The sequence below is a fragment of the Elephas maximus genome, chromosome 14 (genome assembly GCF_024166365.1).
Source record: "Elephas maximus indicus isolate mEleMax1 chromosome 14, mEleMax1 primary haplotype, whole genome shotgun sequence".
Lineage (NCBI taxonomy): Eukaryota > Metazoa > Chordata > Mammalia > Proboscidea > Elephantidae > Elephas > Elephas maximus.
The window spans coordinates 32,850,219-32,875,527 of NC_064832.1; the positions used below are offsets into that span (position 1 = coordinate 32,850,219).

The following is a 25,309-nucleotide window of genomic DNA, read 5'->3' on the forward strand; positions in this document are numbered from 1 at the left end:
GAAGAACAGAATATCACTTTTTGGATGATTGGGATCAAATCATAAAATCTTGCTACATAACTGCCCATTTTTTCATCTTAGACTGTGCTCCTCCCCTTGCTTCCCTGTCTCTGCCCACTGCAAAGACCATTCCCCTGTGTGCAGAGAAAATACTGCTTTTTCACAAGTGAGTGTTGTTCTACACAGGCTCCCCATCACCCTGAGATGAGCAAAAGATCTAGACACCAAAGAAATCTTTACACCAAATAACACAGAGGCAGTCAGAAACCACACAAGAATATATTAACTTAAATTTTTATAAAGCAAAATTGCAAAATAGCATGCCACATATTGTAAAGTAACTCAAATAATCATCTATACAGGCCACACACAGTTGTACTGACCATAAACCGCTATTTAATTCACTTCACTTCCGGTGACCTCTGGAATAGCCATGTGTGGGGAGACTTCATGGTTTATGAAAAAGAAACAGCCTTGTAAATAAGTAAAATTTAACTACAGCCTTCGATACCCTCTCTTTTAAGACTCCTTCACAAACCTGTGAAAGACACAAATGTCCCGCTACTTTCTCACATTGTATTTTTCCTCTTTGGAAATGTCTAACACCTGCTCTTCAAGGAAAGTAATTGACGTAGCTTCTTGTTACAAAACAGAACAGCTTACCAAATAACATAAAGAAAGAATTTCACATCTTTGTCATCTGATAGGGCTTTTTTTTTTTTTTTAGGGCAGTCTCCTTGGGTAGAAATGCCTCCACAGCAAATACCCTGCTTGTTGACCTGATAGCGATGTGTTCTCCACAGCCCAGAGACCACGATTTTTAAAGAGCGTTTAAATGGGAAACCAAGCAGAGTGTATCGTCTAGGATTGCTTCCTTTTGTGCTACTCTTGGCTGAGGAACCAGATCTTCCTGAGCCGCTCCATAAATTACCACAGATAAAGGCTTTCCGCTCTTAAGACCTTCAAAGGTCACCATGACATCCTCCATAGCTCACTGGGTCCTACGCTCTCTCACCATCTTACTCCTCCTCCCCTCCTCTTTATCTAACCTGAGGTAAATTCAGAGTATTTCTGACTCTGACTAAACAGAGAGGAGAACTGGCCCATAGGGTTTCCCAGGCTGTAAATCTTTAAGGAACCAGACTACCACATCTTTTTCCCAGAGTGGCTGATGGATTCTAACTGCTAACCTTTTGGTGAGCAGCTGAACAACTTAACCACTGCACCAAGGGCTCCTTCAACTCTACCAAACCCCCAAAAACCCTGACCAACTGCTGTGGAGACTGTTCCAACTCAAGGCGATCCCACAGACTGTCCCATCTGTGAATGGTGGCCCAGTGGCGTGCAGAGTGGAGGTTCCATACTGGAGATCATGAGAGGCAAGGGCTGGGGGCTCACAAGAGACGGGGATGGAGAGTTACTCAGGCCTCAGCCTCCCACTAATGCACTACCTGGACATTTCACAGACAGAGTCTACTGTACGGTCACCCTCTTCTTAGATCTGTGTTTTTCCAACACGCATTTCTGACCTACCTGGTCTCCTTGGTGCTAAACTAGATACAGACTCCAAGGTTCTCTCTTTCACCTTCACATCTGTCAATGAAGAGTGAACAAAAGGCATTCTTTCTCTTTTCATTTTGGCCTCCTGAAGAGGTGACCGGATAGATTTGGAGGTACCTAAAAGGACTTTTTTTTTAAAAGGACTAGTTGAGGCCATGGTGGTTCAGTGGTAGAATTCTTGCCTTTCATGCAGGAGACTCGGTTCAATTCCTGGCCAATGCACCTCATGTGTAGTCACCACCCGTCTGTCAGTGGAACTTCCAGACCAAGACTAGGAAGAAAGGCCTGGCAACCTATGTCTGAAAATTAGCCAATGAAAACCCTATGGATCAGAGGGGTCTGATCTGCAGTCAATCATGTGGATGGCGCAGGACCGGGTAGCATTTTGTTCCAATGTGCCTGGGGTCACCATGAGTTGGGAAGGGGGTGACTCAATGGCAGCTAACACCAACCAAACCCATTGCTGTCAAGTCGATTCTGACTCATATTGACCCTATAGGGCAGAGCGGAGCTGCCCCACTGGGTTTCTAAGGAGTGGCTGATGGATTCAAACTGCCAACCTTTTGGTTAACAGCCTGAACTCTTAACCACAGGTACATTAATACTGACTATAAATGAATTTAAATTGCATTGTAATAGGATCCTAGTGGTTTTCACGGAGAATGTGACAGCAGACTGTTTCAGTATACCCATGAGCTTCTTTTTTAAAAGTCAGAGCAGATTATGGTATCCTAAGTGAAAATAATGCCCTGACCCTCTCTGACGAACTCGTGCTTTGTGATGCTTCTCAATTCCAATGGTGGAGTCTATTAGGTTCACTTACATCGCCTCACCCATCCCTCTTCTCAACCACAGCAAACAAGGCTGGAAAGACAGGCAAGCAATAAAAACAAAATATTAACCTTGAAGGTTTATTGAGCACCTACGACTTGCCTGGCCCCAATGCCAGCAGTTTTCATTTATTATTTTCTAATGACAACCCTGCAAGGTGTATGTTAACATCCTCATTTTATGGATGAGAAAACTGAGGTGCAGAGAGTTTAACTGCTAAACTCACATAGCCGGTAAGTAATGGAACCAGGATTTGAAACCGCTTCTGTCTCATCTTAGAGCCCAGGCTCTTTCCATGACATTGTGTTGCCAATCAAAAATTCCTTAATCAATGAAGGAGTGTGTCCAGTCTACAGCCCGTTACAGGAAGAGGTCCGCTAGCCCCTGGAGTGCCATCTAGGAAGTGCTGATCAATTTCACCATCAGGTGGGATCACAGACCCCAGCCCTCAACTCAGTGAAAGGCATTAGCTCTGCTACTCGGCTCGTTTGGCTTCTTTTTCAGAGCAAGGGGCAGACATGCTGTCCTGGCAGAAAACACCTCACGGGAACAAGCTACGCTGCCGTTGTTGCCTGGCTCTCCTTATTCTATAGTTTCTTATCTTCCCAAACTGCCACAGACCTACTTCCAGGGCAACTAAAAAAAAAAATAATAATAAAAGTTCACGTTGATTCCGAATCATGGCAACCCCATGTGTGTCAGAGTAGAATTGTGCTCCATATAGCTTTCAATGGCTGTTTTTTTCTGAAGTAGATCATCAGGCCTTTCTTTCTAGGTGCCCCTGGGTAAACGTGAACCTCCAACCTTCCGGTTAGCAGCCAAGTGCATAACCGTTTTTATTACCCAGGGTCTCCTCCAGGCCAGCTAGTAGGCTAGAATGAAGTCATTTAAATCAGCACATTTCCTCTTGTTTAGCCTGTTTCTAGAATATAAAGTCTTGGCACCAGATCGAGCCTTATAACAAAAATAGCTGAGCATTATGAGATGGCTTCTAGGTCCAGTTCCACCACACGAGCATGCTGGAGACAGTTTCTCCCAGTGTCTACTGGAGACCTCGTCAATCACTTTACACGATTATGGAGAGGACTTCTTGGCACTTCTCACAGATTCTCTATATGCTAGCCGTGTACTTCCATCCTCCACACCTCCTACCTCTTCACTCATCCTCTCTACCCACTCCCCCTCACCTGGCTATTCCTACACACCTTTTAGGACTCAGGGTCAAAGTCCACTTTTCCAGGAAGCCTGCACGGACCCCTTTCAATGCATTTTAGAAAATCCCATCCCTGACTCACCACAGGAATTCATACTGAATTCCTCTTTCTTCTAAGGCCCCACCACTCCTGGGGTCCCCACACTATAGCCTGCTCGTCAATCCAGCCTATAGCCTGTTTTTTTTTTTAAACCAGACTTGGAGAATGTTTAATAAATTAAATGTTTTTACAAAGACCAGGAAGAAGCTAATGTATCCCTCGTTAAATTATTATATTATTCTCTACCAATGTTTTCCAAACACTGAGGGTCCTGCCACTTTTACAAACATATAGACCTTGTCATCATAATCTACAAATGAAAATACAGGATAGATATAAAATTTAAAATGTAGTATATTTGTGGAACTATTTGGGACAGCAGGAGCTACAGCCTGTCCTTCTAAATAAAGTTTTATTGGAACACAGACATGCTGATTCACGTGTGTATTGTCTATGGCTGCTTTCACACCACAAAGGCAGAGCTGGCTAGTCGCAGTAGAGACTGTTTGGTCCACAAAGCCTAAAATAGTTACTATCTGGCCCTTCACAGAAAAAGTCTGCTGACCCTTGGCCAAAATTGTAAGCCTTCTGAGAATGGGACCATGTCATAGTTACTAGCATATCGCTGGGCCTATCAAATGGATAGGAGCAAATGAATTAACAAGAATGAACAAAATCACATTGAAAAGCCAAGAAATCTGGACCCAGACAGTTTAAAAAAAAAAAAAAAAGAATAGAAAAATGCGTATTTTGTAAACATAATTGTTTATCAAGAGCTAATGTCAAAATCTGAAGCCTCGTTTAAAACCTGAATTTCCTGAAATAAAATCATATTGAAAGATTTTTCAGCTAATCCCAAACCACTTTCAGGCTCCTGGGATTGTAACCCCGCTTCTAGTACCTCCACCCTTTGTCCTCATGACTCATCCAGGGACTGGCATGGATTTTAGAGACAACCCAAGCCACAGTGAACTAAATGTAACTTCTAACTCACAAACAAATGCCATCAGTATACGTAAAGTGCCTTTATTTATCTACTCGCATTGCTGAAATTCCTACATTGTGGTCTTACTTTTGGGTCCCTCGAGCCCTTTCCACCATTCCTGTTTCTTAAGTGTCTAGTAGTTCATACCCTCTCCATAAGAAAAGTGAGTGCATGTGAACCACAAATCTACAAATACAAGGGATGCATTAATTTGTTGGAGGCTGGAGTCCATCCAGAGACACCTAGGAGGAAATGACTGGAGATCTACTTCTGAAAAATCAGCCACTGAAAACTGGAGCATACAGCTCTACTCTGATACACACTGGGTCACCACAAGTCAGAAAGGACTCGAAGGCAACTGGTTTAATAGTGAGTTAAGAGCTCAGCTGCTAACCAAAGGGTCGGCAGTTCGAATCCACCAGTTGCTCCTTGGAAATTCTATGGGGCGGTTCTATCTGTCCTATGGGGTCGCTATGAGTTGGAATCAACTAGACAGGAACGGGTTTTTTTCCTCACAAATTTTGGAAATTCCGACACTGAATGGAGAGTTCCTCACCAATTGGAAGAACTAGAGAAAGAAAAGGTAAATGAGTATTTTAAAAAGAAAATGTAAATAAATACCTGGTAATTTTTATCAGGTATTGGAAGGAAGTAATGGTAAGTGGTCTTTCATGTGAGAAGACAGAGATTCAGCAGGTACATATAAACCGCACACCAAACCCCTGAACACTTCTCAGCCTGCAAGTTTGTGGGCCAGGCATTGCCAGTTAAGACGCAATGGCAGGCACCAGTCAGTGCCCGGGCACCTTGGAGGGGAACCTCGGAAGCGCTTAACATTCTAAACAGACATTAACGGCCTGACAATGGGCAGAACGGTTCATGTAACGTTTTGCCTCAAGGTCCAAATTAACTGTTCGACTAGTGACCATACTAAACAAATCCCAAGAGGAGCAGCACATTAGGGTGCAGATAAATTAACGGCATGAAAAATGAAAGTGCATCCAAAGAATATTCCAGACAGCAGAGTTAAAATATGAAAGCAGCTACAGAATGATGTCGAGCCAACACTGGACAATTAAATCTAATCCTACATGACTGTTCTACTCAGTTTTTATTGATAGCATTTTCTTTCAGCTGGCCACCCAGTAAGTAATCTGTTCTTCCCCCTTGCCCTCCAAACAAGAAAAAACCAAAACAACAGTGGCGACCATTAAGGGAAGCCTCAATGCACCGCAGAACTGAACACAACCAACCAGCTGGAAATGCTGAGAGTTATTCTGGGTCCACATGAATAAACGTATTGATGGACCAAAAAAAAAAAAAAAAAACTTGGAATAATCACCCAAAATGTGTTTATTAAGCAACATATGGCTCAGGGTGCTTATCAGACATTGTTCAAAGGGATTTATTCGTATTACAGATTTAAGAATACAAGATAGCACCAAGGGCAATTCACTTCAGTACAACTGTGGGTTATTCGTACACAATTGAGGTTAGATAACTTCCAGATACCCTGTGTTTCACCAGTCAACACAAAGTCAGGAGGAAAAAGCCCAGTTAACTCAAGCTATTCTCATGTAAAGGACGTTTCCTGTGAGAAAATCTGATCTGACTGAGCGAAGAGCAATCTCTGGGAATTCAGTTTTCTACCTATGTGGGGCTTTCCACAATTTCAAGTCTCCTGAACTCATGGGCATGTTTGGAAAAATAAAATTATCTCATGAACAGTTTGCCTCTTAGTAAACTAGAGATTTATCTTAAGGAAGTTAATGCCATTACCTCCCCAATCCAACTCAGAAACGATGTTTGGCAACCAGGATTTAAACTGAAGCATCAGGTGACTGGTTGACCTTGGAACACAGCCTTCTCATAGTATAAAGACATCCCAGAAACCAGGAGTATCTTGGCCTAGGTAAGATTCTTTTTTTTTTTTCCTTTCAATTACAATCTGATCACATTCCTCAAAAAGCAGATATATTTCACATATAATGATCCTCTAGGCTTACTTACAAATAAAAACAGTTTGCAAGTTAAAGTCATTGGCAATCAAAAGCTAAATGGAAATTTCAAGTAATGAGAGAAACAACATTCTTCTAAATTAAGAGCAATCTTATTAATGGCTTCTGTCACAGTCACCCCAGCCCAGGACTAAGAATGTTCCATGACTCATGGCTTTATGTGCAAATGAACACAGTCTAATCAATCACGTTCTGGACCTACAGTTGTTATGGGATACAGCAAAAAAGCAACACTATCCCCTTCATTATTTAAAAATAGAGATCCTCTTTGGAAAACGATTTTCTAAGAGTCTCAGCGTAGAGCTAAGAAGCAGGAAGAAGTGAAACATACAGAAATTTGTGTGCAAGCAAGTTCTCCGCGGTGAGCTGTAACAGCCAGGGACACTCCTTTGCCCAGAGACCCTCTGCACAGCTCTGCTCAGGCTGCAGGGTGAAGCGGCTTTGCTCAGGGTAGAAGGTGGCAGCACCCCTCCCCGATGCCCCTTACAGCTCCGGCTGCAGAACACAGGGCGGAATCCAACTGAATTCCCAGCAAAGCAATCATTCCCCAGGCGGTACTTGCCCACTTGGTCAATAGTGTTATTTCTACAGATTTTTATAGACCAAATTGGGCAAGGATGCTATTTTTCTGTCTCCTCTGCAAAGCAGCCCCTCAAGAGCACTGTTTCCCATTCCTGAATTAGGATTTGAGGTAAATACTGACCCCAAGGAAAGACTTCCGTACGCTAAGTTCTGGAATCCTCTTCTGCCCTACCCCGGAAGCACACACCAGGAGAGAGAAGAGAACCCCAAAGCACTGCTGCTGGCACCACGTGGGTGAGGAAGCATGAGGCGTGCCTACGCTTTGCTGTTACTCTTGCTTTTCAAAGTGAGAGGAATTAGTTAATGCAAACTGCATTTTCTAAAGTTTGTGCTTCTGGAAAACCTGATTTCTAAGCGCTTAGCTTCAAATTCGAGAGATGACTGAGGAGATGACAGGGATGAGTGTTTGCAAGGCAAAGGCTCCCGTGGGGGAAGGACCCCATAATGACCAGGTGACAGCAGTGGTGGGAAGCACATGCAGACGTTAGGCAGACAGCGCATTCCAGCGGTAAATGAGATAAACCAGCACTACAAAGAGAAGGGGGACAAGACAGAAGTCTATAAGGTCCCTGGAGCGGAGGGCAGAAGTTGGTTGTGGGGGTTTCTCCCCGAGTGCCAGCAGAGTGTCAACAGTCTTTCGAATGTGACGAAAATCCAACTGCAGGATGTCACACGGAGAGCAGAGGTCAGCCTATTCCGAGGGCAGCCATTAGAATAGAAAGAGACAGTGCAGAAAAATTAAACATAATTGAAAACACACAGAAGAACAGCTGGAAAGAAGCACATATTTTTGGTTACTAGCAAATGGCAGGAATAACCCTCATTTCAACCAAGTAAACCCCATTTCACCATCAAAGATTCTTACTGTATTTCATAAGGAAAGCAGACTAGCCAAAGGACAACGAAACCCTTCACTCATGATGGCGCCATTGGGGAATAGCATTTGTGCAATTACGATGCCGCCATTAAATTGTTTCAATATTCAAGGGTCGTCAATGGCATAAAAATAGAGCTCTTCATTTGGACTCAACCTTAGCAAACTTTAAAGTCAATCGTCACCCCTTGTCACCATTTTCTTAATGCACCTGTTACGCTTTGGAGACTAAATACAAAGTGCTTTCTCAGAAAGTAAACAAATGCACCTAATTTATTTTCATTTTAGGGACCACTGGTAACTCCAGTGGATGTCTGTTCTAATGATGTCCCTACATGTGCCAAGAAGTACGTTAACTTTCATATTTTTGCAACTACATATAAATCAAAACTCTAGAGGCAGCTTCTTGGATATGCGGTTTAAATGAAAGCACATTCCACACAGGGTTCGAATGGAAATTTCTTCACCGCAAGGACAGGTATGGGGCGGCAGGGTGGTGGGACAAATCTTCCTGTTCTATCTTTTCAGAAGTCACCACACGAGGAGGTCAACCTTAGAGCTGATCTGTTTTACCAGCTAAACACAAAGTGCTCAGTCTTTTGAGCTGACCTATGGTTCCCTGTTGCTGTTGCTGTCAGGAGGCAAACAGTTTTCTGATCTACTGAATTCCCGAACCAGGGATGATTACAGCGTAAAGTTAATGGTGATTATAACTGAAATGGAATGGCAACAGGAAAGAAAAATGTGGTTTTGTTTCCAAATAAGGACTGAAGATATTTGTGACAGAATTCATAAGTGCAGCTTTATCTCTAAATTCAGCAAAGCATTTAAAATATACATGTGTATTTTTATAAAATACTTTGCTACAATATTGCATTTAATTTAGCCTCATTGATAAAAAAAAGCAGATGCAAATTACAGGGCAACTGACAGATGGATTCTAAGGTAGAGATTTTGTCTTGCTTAATAGCCTCTGAAGTTAGGTTGATGCCCTCAGGTACGTAGAAATATATAATCAACAGATTGAATAAAATTAAAAACAGTCCAATTTTATTTTAATTTATGAAGGTAGAGATACTCTTAACAAAAGACGTGTTTAGGTATTGATAAGTCATGTTACATCTATTCAGATAAAGAAAGGATCCTTACATTGTATGTCAGTGATTTCAAAGTATCAAGCTTCCACTGTCAGAGTTTTCCCAAGAATTAAAATAGCTACCCATAGACTGGATCTCACTGAGGGGGATGAGTGGAAGTCAGCTGGTCAAGGACCAGCAAATGGGGAAGCACCTAAGAAAAGAAGTTTTCGGTTGCAATAAGAATTTTCTATTGCAATATTGTGCTTAACCAGCGAACTCTGAGCAAAGCAAAAGCAAAGTAAGAGAGAAGATCAGGCATCCACAAACTGAAATGTGATTTTTACAAAAGTCATATTTCCATGTGAAAAGAAAACCATTTTGGTATTTCAAAACATTTCCCAGAAGCCTATGGAAAATGTCTGATGTGCTCCCCAGTGACGCCATCAAGGAACTAGACTTAGATGTCTTTGAAGTTTTCCGTATACTTACTAAGAAGTATACATGTCATGTATATTGTCAATAGCGAGGAAACAGTTTCATGATGCCACAGATTCTGGGCCTAATTTTGGATTACAGTCAGTAGGTCCTAGAGTTACAGTATATGGTGGGTGGTTTAAATTAAATCGCTATCTCGAAAGAAAACTGGAGCAGTGGGGGGTCAGTGGTAGAATTCTCACCTTCCATGTGGGAGACCTGAGTTCTATTCCTGGCCGATGCACCACATGCGTGACCACCACCTGTCAGTGCCGGCCTGTGTGTTGCTATGATGTTGAACAGGTTTCAGCAGAGCTTCCAGACTAAGACAGACTAGGAAGAAAGACCTGGAGATCTACTCCTGAAAATCAGCCACTGAAAACCCTACGGATGGCAACAGATCACAACAGTCTGATACCGCTGTGCACGGGGTCGCCATACTTGGAAGCCAACTTTACGATAGCTAAAAGTGATGGATCTAAGATTGTCTGGCATGTAAAAATCTGAACCACCACAATGTGTGATGTGTGGGTTGCTGTGACCACCTGTGACCTGCTCTCTGATTCTAGCCCTGTCACATAGCCAGTGGTGGTAAGACACCATGCCTCTGCTGGGATGCAAACCAGGGCTGAAATTGCTAAGCGAAACTGGGACTTTCTGAACTTTATGTTTTTCAAATGTCAGTTTTAATGACAGGGACCTTAGAGGTTACACTTTCTTTCTTTCTTAAAATTAAAGTTGAATGGAAAGTACTAAAAAAGGAAGGAAATTTAAAGAGCCAAATTTCAACATATATCTGCAGAGCAGCGGTCATTTAGTGAAAGGCACCTGAAAACAGCTCATTCACTGACTCGTCAGAGTTAACTGCATATGCTAATGGACGTTGTATTGAGCAAGACCCAGCATCTCCAGAGGTTACACAATTCTCTTAAAATCAACACAAGAGCGTGTGGCTGGGATGACTATTAAAAAAAAAAAAAAAAGAGTTGCTCAATTTCCCCAAATACTATGGACACAGACAGTAACGTGGGGAGATCATGGCAACAATACAGAATCTTGTTCCTAAGTTTCAATGCTTGCTAGCTGACAGCAGTTTTGTGGGGAAGAAGACTAAGAGCTGACCATATCTAGCCTCGAGTGTATGTAGACATTTAGAATATACTCAATTTACTTAAATACAATTTTAATTATTTCAAGTCAATATGTTTAGCAAGTATTTTTTTTGTAATCTAAAGTATCATGGTCACATGGTCAACTTGGAAAATTTAAAGCCCTAATTTAGTGACCAGGGAGCCCTGGTGGCACAACAGTGAAGCACTCGGCTGCTAACTGGAAGGTTGGTGGCTGGAGCCCATTCAGCGGCTCCGCAGGAGAAACACCTGGCAATCTGCCTCTGTAAAGGTTACAGCCAAGAAAACCCTATAAGCCAGTTCTACTCAGCCACAGGAGTCTCTGTGAGTCGAAACTGACTCCAGGGCACCTAACAACAACTACCAATTTAGTGACCAGGTGTAATTTGGCTGGCGGTGGAGAGGTGGAATGGGGGGAGAGATTTCCAGAGTTACCTCCAAATACATGAGAACTAATTGACAGTTTCATGGACTTAGAGAGTAACTCTAACATTAGAAAGCTAATGTGTCTAGAAATGCAACTTAAAACTTTTTTGAAGATGCTGCTTCTAAAATGATGTATTCTCTATCATGCATACAGTTAGGCTGTCAGAGCACTCACCAAGGGATCTTGGTCCCAGGAGGCACCCTAGGTGAAAGGATGCTTACAGGCATAGTACACGCTTCAGCGGATTTTAACAGACATGGCTGAGGTCACAAACTAGAGTTTGGTGAATTTTCATATATTATGAATCACAAAATTAACATTAATAAAATAATAAGGGTGTCAGTCTGCCCCTCTGGTTATTCAACCTCACGACTAGCCACTGTAAATGTAAAATTAGGAGACATTTTGTAATAAGAACTCTAGCGCCCAAAAAATGCGCATTAGTGTATTTTAAAGTGATGCTGAAGCCACTGATCTGGGGAAGAAAGAGATATAAGGCTCAAAGAGGATACAGAACTCATCTGTCTTATTTGCAAGATAAAAAATTGTGGCTTCAGTTTATAGAATGCCTTTCAATAAAAAAAATTCAGGTCATGTACATATGTATAATTTCATATGCTCTCACAAGTATGAAGTAGAAAGTTACTACTATCATTTTCAAATATAAAAATTCCATTATAAACCACAACAAAATGCAAACATGGAGGGTGCGGAAAAGAGAAACCCAACCACAATTCCACCTATATCCCAGAATCACTGTTAGAGTTTGAACATACTTTACCAGCTGCCGTTGAGTCAACTCCAACTCAGAGTAGGACTGTGCTACACAGGGTTTTCAGTGGCTGATTTTTTGTAAGTAGATCACCAGACCTTTCTTCCAAGGTGCCTCTGGGTGGACTCCGGACCTCCAACCTTTCAGTTGGCATCTGAGTGTATTAACAGTTTGTGCCCCTGGAAGTACTTTAGAATTTTATTTTTAACTCCATTTAGTAGATGCAGAAACTGAGTAACACCAAGTGCAATACAATCTCTCACATCTGAGTCCTCAAAGGATCCCTGGCCGTGTTGTAGGCACAAGGAAGGGGCCCCAGGTCTCCAAGTTCTCTGCCTCCACCAGGGTCTCTTTACTGTCAAGTTCTTTACCACTGCTAAGTTCTCTCTATTGTCAAGCTGTCTACCACTGACAAGTTGTCTACCACTGTCAAGTTCTCTACCATTGCCAAGTTCTCTCCAATGTTAAGTTCTCTACCACTGTCAAGTTCTCTGCCACTGCCAAGTTCTCTACCGCTGTCAAGTTCTCTCCACTGCCAAGTTCTCTACTGCTGTCAAGTTCTCTCCGCTGTCAAGTTCTCTCCACTGTCAAGCTCTCTACTACTGTCAAGTTCTCTATCACTGTCAAGTTCTCTACCACTGCCAAGTTCTCTATCACTGTCAAGTTCTCTACCACTGCCAAGTTCTCTATCACTGTCAAGTTCTCTACCACTGCCAAGTTCTCTATCACTGTCAAGTTCTCTACCACTGCCAAGTTCTCTATCACTGTCAAGTTCTATAGCACCGTCACATCCCTAACTTTAATCCTCTCTATTTTCTCTCTGAAGACAGTAACAAAGATATACAGGGCTGAACAGCTAGAAAACAAAGTGTATTTCTATTCTAAGTTCCCTCCCATCTAAAAATGGGCTAAATCATTGAAGCAGACAAGTATGCTACTTATAGAGGCTTGAGGTCAAGCCTACCTATTTAAAATCAGGTACAAAAATTTCCCTGGTGAACCAAATAAACACCTGTTTTCTAATGCTTTTGATGCTTCACCAACCAGAGATCTCTCTTGCTCTGAGAAAATACTAATAAGAACCATGAAATAGCCCTAAACTGGATCAATGTGCTATTGTTGTTGTTAGGTGCCATTGAGTTGGCTCTGACTCATAGCAACCCTATGCACAACAGGACAAAACACTGCCCAGTCCTGCGCCATCCTTACAATCATTGTGTGCTTAAGCCCATTGTTGCAGCCACTGTGTCAGTCCACCTCGCTGAGGGTCTTCCTCTTTTCTGCTGACCCTGTACTTTAACAAGCATGATGCCCTTCTCCAGGGACTGATCCCTCCTGGCAACATGTCCCAAGTATGTAAGAAGCAGTCTCGCCATCCTTGCTTCTAAGGAGCATTCTGGTTGTACTTCTTCCATGACAGATTTGTTCGTTCTTTTGGCAGTCTGTGGTATATTCAATATGAGACGCCAACATCACAATTCAAAGGCATCAACTCTTCTTCGGTCTTCTGCATTCATTGTCCAGCTTTCACACGCATACCAAGCCACTGAAAATACTATGGTTTAGGTCGGGTGCACCTTACTCTTCAAGGTGACATCTTCGCTTTTCAACACGTCAAAGAGGTCCTTTGCAGCAGATTTTCCCAATGCAATGTCTTTTGATTCCTCGATTGCTACTTCCTTGGGTGTTGACTGTGGATCCAAGTAAAATGAAATTTTTGACAACTTCAATCTTTTCTCCGTTTATCATGATGTTGCTTACTGCTCCAGTTGTGAGGATTTTTCTTTTCTTTACATTGAGGTGTAATCCGTACTGAAGGCTGTGGTCTTTGATCTTCATTAGTAAGTGCTTCAAGTCCTTTTTACTTTCAGCAAGCAAGGTTGTGTCATCTGCATAACGCAGTTTGTTAATGAGTCTTTCTCCAATCCTGATGCCTTGTTCTTCTTCACATAGTTTAGCTTCTTGGATTATTTGCTCAGCATACAGATTGAATAGGTATGGTGAAAGGATACAACCCTGACACACACCTTTCCTAACTTTAAACCACTCAGTGTCCCCTTGTTCTGTCCAACTGCCTCTTGATCTATGTACAGGTTCCTTATGAGCACTATTAAGTGTTCTGGAATTCCCATTCTTCTCAATGTTATCCACAATTTGTTATGATCCATATATTCGAATGCTTTTGCATAGTCAATAAAACACAGGTAAACATCCTTCTAGTATTCTCTGCTTTCAGCCAGGATCCATCTGACATCAGCAGTGATACCCTTGGCTCCACATCCACTTCTGAGTCTGGCCTGAATTTCTGGCAGTTCCCTGTCGATATACTGCTGCAGATGCTTTTGAACGATCTTCAGCAAAATTTTGCTTGCATGTGCTATTAATGATAATGTTCGATAATTTCCATATTTGGTTGGATTGCCCTTCTTGGGGATAGGCATAAATATGGATCTCTTCCCGTCAGATAGCCAGGAAGATGTCTTCCATATTTCTTGGCATAGATGAGTGAGCACCTCCAGTGCTGCATCTGTTTGTTGAAATATCTCAATTGATAATCTGTCCATTCCTGGAGCGTTGTTTTTTGCCAATGCCTCCAGTGCAGCTTTGACTTCTTCCTTCAGTACCATGGCTTCCTGATCATATGCTACCTCTTGAAATGGCTCAATGTCAACTAATTCTTTTTGGTGTAATGACTCTGTATACTCCTTCCATCTTCTTTTGATGCTTCCTGCATTGTTTAGTATTTTCCCCATAGAATCCTTCACTATTGCAACTTGAGGCTCGAATTTTTCCTTCAGTTCTTTCAGCTTGAGAAATGCCGAGCGTGTTCTTCCCTTTTGGTTTTCTACTTCCAGCTCTTTGCACTTGTCATTATAATACTTTACTCTGTCTTCTCAAGCTGCCCTTTGAAATATTCCGTTCAGTTCTTTCACTTCATCAAGTCTTCCTTTTTCTTTAGCGGCTTGATGTTCAAGAGCAAGTTTCAGAGTCTCTTCTGACATCCGTCTTGGTCTTTTCTTTCTTTCCTGTCTTTTCAAATGACCTCTTGTTTTCTTCATGTATGATGTCCTTGATGTCATTCCATAACGTATCTGGTCTTCAGCCATTAGTGTTCGATGCGTCAAATCTATTCTCAAGGTGATCTTTAAATTCAGGTAGGGATATACTCAAGGTCATATTTTGGCTCTCGCGGGCTTACTCTGATTTTCTTCAGTTTCAGTTTGAACTTGCATATGAGCAATTGATGGTCCATTCCACAGTCGGGCCCTGACCTTGTTCTGACTGATGATATTGAGCTTTTCTATCATCTCTTTCCACAGATGTAGTTGATTTGATTTCTGTGTATTCCATCTGGCGAGGTCCATGTGTATAATTGCCGTTTATGCTGGTGAAAGAAGGTATTTGCAATGAAGAAGTTGCTGGTCTTGCAAAATTCTATCATTCGATCTCTGGCATTGTTTCTATAACCAAGGCCATATTTCCCAACTACCAACTCTTCTTCTTTGTTTCCAACTTTTGCATTCCAATCACCAGTAATTATCAATGCATCTTGATTGCATGTTCAGTCAACTTCAGACTGCAAAAGCTGATAAAAGTCTTCAGTTTCTTCAACTTTGGCCTTAGTGGTTGGTGTGTAAATATGAATAATAGTCATATTAACTGGTCTTCCTTGTAGGCGTATAGATATTATCCTATCTCTGACAGCGTTATACTTCAGGATAGATCTTGAAATGTTCTTTTTGATGATGAATGCAACACCATTCCTCTTCAAGCTGTCATTCCCGGCATAGTAGTCTGTCAGTCTGTCACACTGTGGGGGTTCGCATATTGCTGTGATGCTGGAAGCTATGCCACTGGTATTCAGATACCAGCAGGGTCACTAATGGAGAACAAGTTTCAGCTGATCTTCTAGACTAAGACGGGCTAGGAAGAAGGACCCAGCAGTCTACTTCTGAAAATAATTAGCCAATGAAAACCTTATGTATGGCAGCAGAACACTGACTGATGCAGTGCCGGAAGATGAGCCCCCCATGTTAGAAGGTACTCAAAACATGACTGGGGAAGAGCTGCCTCCTTAAAGTAGAGTTGATTTTAATAACTTAGATGGACTAAAGCTCTTGGGACCTTCATTTGCTGATGTGGCATGACTCAAAATGAGAAGAAACAGCTGCAAACATTCATTAGTAATCAGAACCTGGAATGTATGAAGTATGAATCTAGGAAAATTGGAAATTATGAAAAATGAAATGGAATGCATAAACATTGATATCCTAGGCATTAGTGAGCTGAAATGGACTGAAATTGGCCATTTTGAATCAGATGATCATACAGTCTACTATGCCAGTATCAATCTGGAACCTCCCAAAAGCCAACTACAGATCCTTTGCATAGGGGCCAGAGGTGAGGAATGGGCTAGGTTGACCAAGAAAAGGCAAAGGAAGCCTCAGTATATCCACAAATAGTTTCACAACTCCATAGCCTAACTGGGATGAGATTCGTAGGTCAGACAAAGAATACATCCTTAAGAATGTGGAAGCCCACTAAGGGTAGGTCTGTCTTCTAGGCCAAATTGAGCCTTGCACCAGAGGTCAAAGATAGTTGCACAGTGTGAGCACCCTGCATCCAACACCACAAGGGGCTATGGGTGGGGGCCAGGCAATATTACCCACTCCCCAGATTTTTCAGGGCATCTTGATGGGTGACCCTGTGGTAATCCTACGGCAGCTAAGCAGCTATTGAGGAACGAAATCATTGTGGATTTTTAGGACCTGGCTGAGAGAATATTAGAGTTCAAAAAAAACCTGAGGGGTGCAGGAATTTTCAAATTAGGCTTAGCAAAAAACAAAAAACACCTGCCCATTGAGTTGATTCTGACTCATGGCAACTCCATGAGTATAAGAGCAGAACTGTACTCCATAGAGTTTTTAGTGGCTGATTTTTCAGAAGCAGAAGGCCAGGCCTTTCTTCTTTCAACCTTTCAGTTACCAGACAAGTGTGTTAACCGTTTGCACTATCCAGGGACTCCTTGCCTAGCAATGGAATACTTTTTTCCCCAAAGGAAATCTTATCTGGAAATCCAATATATACCACAGGCAAAAGAGACAACTGCTTTGGCTGAAGCAGGAGGGTGGGAGCAACCTGTAGCCTCTCCTCACTTTCTGTGCAGGCCAGTGAAAGAACCGGGGCTCTGTAGAACGTGGCTCAAGCCCAATGCCTGCAGTGTGCAGAGGGAACTCCGTCACAGAGAGGCTGTGTGTGCAGAAAGAGGCCGGGCTCTTGATTCTGTCAAGCCTGGGCTCAAATGCCAACTCTGCCACCTACCAGCTCTGAGTGCAAACTTAGGAAGTTATTTAACCTCTCTGGACCTCAGTTTCCTCATAGAATGGAATAAAATATGTACCTTCAATTCTCAATAGTGAGCATTAGAGATGAAAGATGATAAGAAGTCCTTGGGAAATGGTAGCTGCTGTCAGGTCTCAGGAGTTTGTGTCAGGGCACAAGCCTAGTTCATGGCATACAGGTACAAGTACTACGGAGTCCTTGGGTGGTGAAGATGGCTAAGCGCCCAACTACTAGCAGAAAGCTGGTGATTCTAACCCACCCAGAGGCACCTTGGAAAACAGGCCTGGCAATCTGCTTCCAAAAGGTCACAGCCTTGAAAACCCTATGGAGCAATTCTACTCTGCACACATGATGCTGCCACAAATTTGAATTTACTCAGTGACAACTAACCACAACAACCAGTACCAGCTGCCACAGAGTCAACTCTGACTTAAGAAGATACCATGTGTGTCAGAGTAGAGCTGTGCTCCATAAGGTTTTCAGTGGTTGATTTTCCGGAAGGACACTGCCAGGCCTTTCTTCCAAAGCTCCTCTGGATGGGCTCAAAACACTAACCTTTCAGTTAGTAGCCCAGTGTATTAATCGTTTACACCACACAAGGACTCTAGTGAGTAGCACAAAAAACAAACAAAAAACCCCCAAATCTGCTGCCATCGAGTCGATTTCAACTCACAGCACCCTACAAGACAGAGTAGAGCTGCCGCACGGATTTCCAAAGAGTGGCTTGGTGGATTTGAACTGCCAACCTTTTGGTTAGCAGCCAAGTTCTTAACCACTGTGCCACCAGGGACTTCAGTTAGTAGCACAGGTGGGGCTAATTCTCCCAGAACCTTAGCCATTCCAGTACTCTGTCCCTTCCCTCATCTTGCTCATCTATCTTCCCTCACTCTCGCTTTTCCTCTTCCAGGGGAGCCAGGATTATTCACTCAATTTGTATCACTTTAGTTGGGGAACTGGACCCAAACGGAAAAACCAAAACAAAAACCCACGCCTCTTGGAATGGGCAGAGGGACGGAAAATGACCCACAATGAAATGCCTATCTGAAGAAATAATATCCCCTACACCAAAAATAAAAGTATTTTATTTGAAGAGCTATTTCTGTCACATTTTTAAGGACCTTTCTTTGACATTCTAATTATTGAACCCTCACTTACCCCAGAAGCATTTGATGGCTAATATGCCCTCCTGTCTCTCCAATGGAGTTCCTGGTGGCACAAAGAGTTAACATGCTTATCTGCTAACTGAAAGGTTGGAAGTTCAAGTCCACACAGAGGAGCCTCAGAAGAAAGGCCTGGCAATCTACTTGAAAAAAGTCAGCCATCAAAAACCCGTGGAGCACACCCTATGATACACATGGGGTAGCCATGTTGACTCCACGGTAACTGTTCTGTCACTCCATCACCATTTCTCCAGAACTTCACCACCACATCCTTTCCTTAACATCATCTCTTTTCTGTCAGTGAAGTCTATTGTTCCAAGTCCTGTCTGTATGCTGGACTAAGAGCCAACGATGTACATATAGCCTTCTACACACTTCATGAACAACAGGCAGAAGTCTGGAGCTGCCTTACCGGTCTACACATTCTAGCCTGTGAGAATAAACTGGGCTGCTCAGCACTGCACGCAATTCTAAGTGCAGTCAACTCAAATAAGCCAACTTCATGGATGAGCCACACCAGAGCCATTCTCCCATAAACCCCTGTAAGAATCAGGCTTGAAATACCACCATAGGACTGTCTCACCCGCCAGCCTCTACTACTGACTTTGTGAATTTAGGTGCTAGTCTGCCCAGTCAACATAGACACATTTCTTGGATATTCTACAACCACAGAATGGTTCTAGCTACTGAACCACACAGTAAAATTTCTCACGAACCTTCACCAAGCTTGGGGCAAAAAGCTGGAACTGTGCTCCTGGATGTTTCTAAAGAAAATATAATGAACTATGACAATTTGATCAATTTTAAAAATGCTTCCATTCCCTTGTATTATTTTATATGTAATAATTTAACTAAATCTGCTCAGCTATTGCATTCCATTCATATGGACCTGATAAAAGTATATAAACTGCCGACCTTGACTTTGGCCTGGAGTTTCAAACCGTGATTCTATCACAAAACCCCAAACCAAAACAAACCCAGTGCCGTCGAGTCGAATTCCGACTCATAGCCACCCTATAGGACAGAGTAGAACTGCCCCATAGAGTTTCCAAGGAGCGCCTGGCGGATTTGAACTGCCGACCCTTTGGTTAGCAGCCGTAGCACTTAACCACTACGCCGCCAGGGTTTCCTTCTATCACAAAGGGCAACAAATTCAGACGGAAAGAGCTGTGACTTCTCAACCTCTAGGGGGCTAGTTATCACTGCCAATTAGATACTTAGCTTATAAAATACAGCCCTCAAGAAGGAAAAATGTGCAAATTTGAATTGAATGGAATTTAAAATTGAATTAACTACTACGGTGGTTGCTGAGAAATCCATGTATATTCTGTTATCTAACTACTAAGTTGCCTACAAATAAGAATAAATAACCTAGGTCCTCTATTTTTCAGGCACCAGTCTTTTTCAATGTCTAATTACAGGCTGATAATATCTGCAAGTAGACTTGTAAAAAATCATTTTTTAGTGTAAATCAACTGTTGTGTGGCACATACACACGCCAGCCACTAACCCTCTTAAAGTGAAAGAAGTAGAAATACGGAAGGGGAGAAGCTAAAGTGATCTTCCAACAGGCTACCATTTTCTGGATGACACTGTTCTCATAAGCCGGTTAGATGAAAACCTACTGCTTTGGCTGTACAGGGAGATTTGCCAATTGCCTTCCAACTACAATTTCTGGTTTTCCATAAAAATATTCCTTACTTACTTAGACACAGCTCATTAAAGAAGCTCCACTGCACTGCTAACTAATCAACAGAGCTTTTTCTAGTACCAATGTAAATCACGGAAACCCTGGTGGTGTAGTGGTTAAGTGCTACCGCTGCTAACCAAAAGATCAGCAGTTCAAATCCACCAGGCACTCCTTGGGGCAGTTCTACTCGGTCCTATAGGGTTGCTATGAGTCGGAATGGACTCGACTGCAAAGGGTTAATGTAATTCATGTTAACTCTAGTCAACAGAAAGATGCCATTGGATTTTATCCCTCGATATATATATATATATATATATATATATATATAGTTACATATATATGCGTGTGTGTGTATATATATATATAGTTCGAAATAAAAAATCACATCAAGCTTTAAAAATAACTTCAAAAACATCCTATGTGATATAGTTCTTACTAAGCACAATAAAGTGGGACATTTGGCAAAAAAGGCCATTTGCTCCCAGTAATTCAATCTTCTCAGGAATTATGAGTTGTCTGTTTGTGCTAGGGCGTTCAGAAATTGTGATACATTTTGCTCTGTATTTTTACGGTAATTTAATTTCTTTTTCTCCACTTTAAAAGGAAATTATAATTACCAATATCTACTCAGAGTAAATGGATAAGGCATTTCCATTTCATTTTGTATCACGGTAAGCCAAAAAACACACTGATGAGTTAAAAAAAAAAAAATCATAGAGGAATAGGTCATAACTCAACAGTGCTTTCTGGCACAGAAACAAGTAATTTATTGTCTGAAATTTGGTATGACAGTTTGATTCACATATGGGAAGTCTATTAGTCTATGTACGACAGATTCAAATTACTAAAAGAGTACATTTTAGCATATATTTGATGCCACGAATATACTTGCAATACTAAAATGTACACATACATTACAGACACATAGATGACCATTGTTGAAAGCAACATTGCTGACGAAGACATTTAGTCTTCTATATAAAAATTAGTCTTTTAAAAAATAAATTTTATACTTCTTTTTGTTGACACAACTCTGATTTAAAGATACTTTAATAATTCTAAATTTATTTTCCTTAAATAAATGTAGAAGCCTATCACTAACTCTCCCTCCTGGAATCCCATCAAGCTTAAAAGGGGAAGAATAAAAGGAAGGAAGGAGAAATAGAGGGACTGATAGAAAAAAAGTCTTTCTCATTTTTAATAAATAACTTCTATAAGTAATAAATGTGTCTGTCAGTTTGTTGTACTGTGGTGTCTTGCATGTTGCTATGATACCGGAAGCCTTGCCATCAGTATTTTAAATACCAGCAGGGTCACCCATGGTGGACATGTTTCAGCGGAGCTTCCAGGCTAAGACAGACTAGGAAGAAGGACCTGGCACTGTACTTCTGAAAAAGTGGCCAGTGAAAACCTTATGAATAGCAGAACACTGATAGTGCCAGAAGATGAGCCCCTCAGGTTGGAAGGCACTCAAAAGATGACTGGGGAAGAGGTCCTTCTTCAAAGTAGGGTCGACCCTAATGACGTGGATGGAGTCAAGCTTTCAGGACCTTCATTTGCTGATGTGGCACGACTCTGAATGAGAAGAAACAGCTGCAAACATCCATTAATAACTGGAACCTGGAATGTAGGAAGTACGAATCCAGAAAAAGAAAGCTGTCAAAAACGAAATGGAACGCATAAAGATCAATGTCCTTCCTAGGCATCAGTGAGCTGAAATGGACCAGTATTGGCCATTTTGAATCTGACAGTCATATGGTCTACTACACCGGGAATGACAAGTTGAAGAGGAATGGTGTCACCTTCCTTGTCAAAAAGAACATTTCAAGATAGATCTTAAAGTACAACACTGTCAGTGATAGGATAATATCCATATGTCTACAAGGAAGACCAGTTAATACAACTATCATTCAAATTTATGAACCAACCACTAAAGTCAAGGATGAGGAAATTAAAGATTTTTACCAACTTCTGCAGTCTGAAATTGATCAAACATGCAATCAAGATGCATTGATAATTATTGGCAATTGGAATGTGAAAGAAACCAAGAAGGATCACTAGTTGGAAAACACGGTCTTGGTGATAGAAACAATGTTGGAGACTGCATAACAGAATTTTGCAAGACCAACAACTTCCTCATCGCAAATATATTTTTTCAACATAAGCCCTGACTATCCACGTGGACCTCACCAGATGGAATATACAGGAATCAAATCAAGAGACAATGGAAAAGCTGAATATCATCAGTCAGAACAAAGCCAGGGGCCGAGTGTGGAACAGACCATCAGTTGCTCATGTGCAAGTTCAAGATGAAGTTGAAGAAAATTAGAACAAGTCCCGAAGCGCCAAAGTATGACCTTCAGTATATGCCACCTGAATTTAGAGACCATCTCAAGAACAGATCTGATGCATTGAACACTGATGACCAGAGATCAGATAGGCTGTGGAATGACATCATACATGAAGAAAGCAGGAGGTCATTAAAAAGATGAAAGAAAGAAAAGACCAAAATGGATGTCAGAAGAGATTCTAAAAGTTGCTCCTGAATGTAGAGTAGCCAAAGAGAAAGGAAGAAATGATGACATAAAAGAGCTGAACAGAAGATTTCAAAGAGTGGCTCGAGAAGAGGTAAAGTATTATAATGAAATGTGCAAACACCTGGAGAGGGAAAATTAAGCTGAAAGAACTGAAGAAAAAATTCAAGCCTTGAGTTGCAATACTGAAGGATTTTACAGGGAAAAATATTAAACGACGCAGGAAGCATCAAGAAAAGATGGAACGAATACAGAATCACTGTACCAAAAAGAACTGGTTGACGTTCAACCATTTCAGGAGGTAGCACATGATCAAGAACTAATGGTACTGAAGGAAAAAGTCCAAGCTACACTGAAGGCACGGGTGAAAAACAAGGATCCAGGAATTGACGGGATACCAATTGAGATGTTTCAATAAACAGATGCAATGCTGGAGGTACTCACTCTTCGATGCCAAGAAATTTGGAAGACAGTTATCATATTTGTACCCATTCCAAAGAAAGGTGATCTAACAGAATGCAGAAATTATTGAACAATATCACTAATATTACATACAAGTAAAATTTTGCTGAAGATTATTGAAAAGCAGCTGCAGGAGTACATTGACAGGGAACTGCCAGAAATTCAAGCCAGATTCAGATGAGGACGTGGAACAAGAGATATCATTGCTGATGTCAGATGGATCTTGGCTGAAAGCAGAGAATAACAGAAAAATGTTTACCTATGTTTTATTGACTATGCAAAGGTAATCGACTATATAAATCATAACAAATTATGGATGACACTGTGAAGAACGGGAATTCCAGGACACTTAATTGTGCTCATGAAGAAGTTGTACGTAGATCAAAAGAGGTGGTCGTTCAAACAGAACAAGGGATACTATGTGATTTAAAGTCAGGAAAGGCGTGTCTCAGGGATGCATCCTTTCACCATACTTATTCAATCTGTATGCTGGGCAAATAATCCGAGAAGCATCAGCATTGGAGGAAGACTCATTAACAACCTGCGATGTGCACATAACACAACCTTACTTGCTGAAAGTGAAGAGGACTTGAAGCACTTATTGATGAAGATCAAAGACCACAATCTTCCGTATGAATTGTACCTCAACATAAAGAAAACAAAAATCCTCACAACTGGACCTATAAGCGACATCATGATAAATGGAGAAAAAATTGAAGTTGCCAAGGATTTCATTTTCCATGGATCCACAATCAATGCCCATGGAAACAGCAATCAAGAAATCAAAAGATGCACTGCACTGGGCAAATGTGCTGCAAAAGAACTCCTTAAAGTGTTAAAAAGCAAAGACGTCACTTTAAGGACTAAGGTACGCCTGACCTTGTAATGAATAAGGAAGAATAAAGAAGAATTTATGCCTTTTAATTACGGTGTTGGCAAAGAATATTGAATATACCATGGATTGACAGAAGAATGAACAAGCCTGTCTTGGAAGAAGTACAGCTAGAATGCTCCTTGTCTCATATACCTTGGACATGTTATCAGAAGGGACCAGTCCCTGGTGAAGGACGTCATGCTTGGTAAAGTATAAAAAAAAAAAAAATTTTTTTCGGTAAAGTATAGGGTCCTTGAAAAGAGGAAGACCCTCGATGAGATGGACTGACACAGTGGCTGCAACAATGGGCTCAAGCGTAATAATTGTGAGGATGGTGCAGGACCGGGCAGTGTTTCGTTCTATTGTACATAAGGTAGTTATGAGTTGGCGCTGACTTGATGGCATCTAACAACAACAACATAAGTAATAGTTCTTTTACCTACCCAAAAACAGTATGTCATGATAGATATTTAGTTACTTTATTTCTGGGGCTTTAAGAAGGGTATAAAAATCATAAGAAATGTAACTTGACAAACTTCTCAACTTACACAGCTACTCCAAATTTGTCTCACTAAGAAATCATTTTGTGTTACTAACAGCAAAGTCTTTGAAAAGCCCCAAAATCAGCCATCTGGCTGAGGCTGAAGTTGGGGCTGAGCTTAGGCAAGGGGAAAAGTAGCAAACCTCAGAGTAGGGCTGGATATAGAGAATTGCGAGCCGGGCAACTCCAACAGGCTAACAAAGAAAAGTTAAGTGCAAATAATGAACAAACTATAAAGCCACACACAAACACTGCTTTTATTAATGGTAACGACTGATGGCAATAATAACAATAATTATAATATTTTCAGTGTTGATGAAGTCTGATTCACATACCCCAAGTGCAACTATAGAGAATGAAAAGCAACCAGTGAGTGGTCAACTACAGATCTGCTTTGCTTGGGGTAAGCAGACCCAACAGCTCTAGATCCACCCTATGAAACACAACGGCAGGCTCGCTGTAGCCTTCAGCCAGTTCTGCTCTGGGAGAGAGAATGAAGCTGATCAATTTTTTTCTTCAAGTTTGGAATTTCATATTTATTTCAAAACTTTAAAGAAATTATCTTCTCAGTTTCCTCAGATTTGACTTCACTGCTTAAAGTTGTTTTAATTTCATTGCAATAGGGTAATTTAAACTAAAATGTTTATAACATTGAATATTATTCCGCAAGAAAGGTTGAGACTAGAAAGAATCTACAACAAGCTGCTTGTCTATTCAATG

General features: G+C 41.4%; 1 protein-coding gene across 4 annotated transcripts in view; it reads right to left on the bottom strand.

Annotated features, from left to right (window-relative positions):
• Positions 1 to 25,309, bottom strand: part of LRCH1 (leucine rich repeats and calponin homology domain containing 1) — a 252,465-nt gene that overhangs the window by 2,497 nt on the left and 224,659 nt on the right. For 2 of the 4 annotated variants that reach the window (XM_049853156.1, XM_049853155.1), the window contains one exon: positions 1 to 7,920. The exons of 1 other annotated variant lie outside the window; for it this stretch is intronic. In XM_049853156.1, coding sequence (XP_049709113.1) covers positions 7,714 to 7,920 — 207 coding nt within the window. In that variant the 3' untranslated portion in view covers positions 1 to 7,713. Of the gene's footprint in view, positions 25,066 to 25,309 lie in introns of all 4 variants that reach the window. One more of the 4 variants, XM_049853154.1, reaches the window with a different exon arrangement.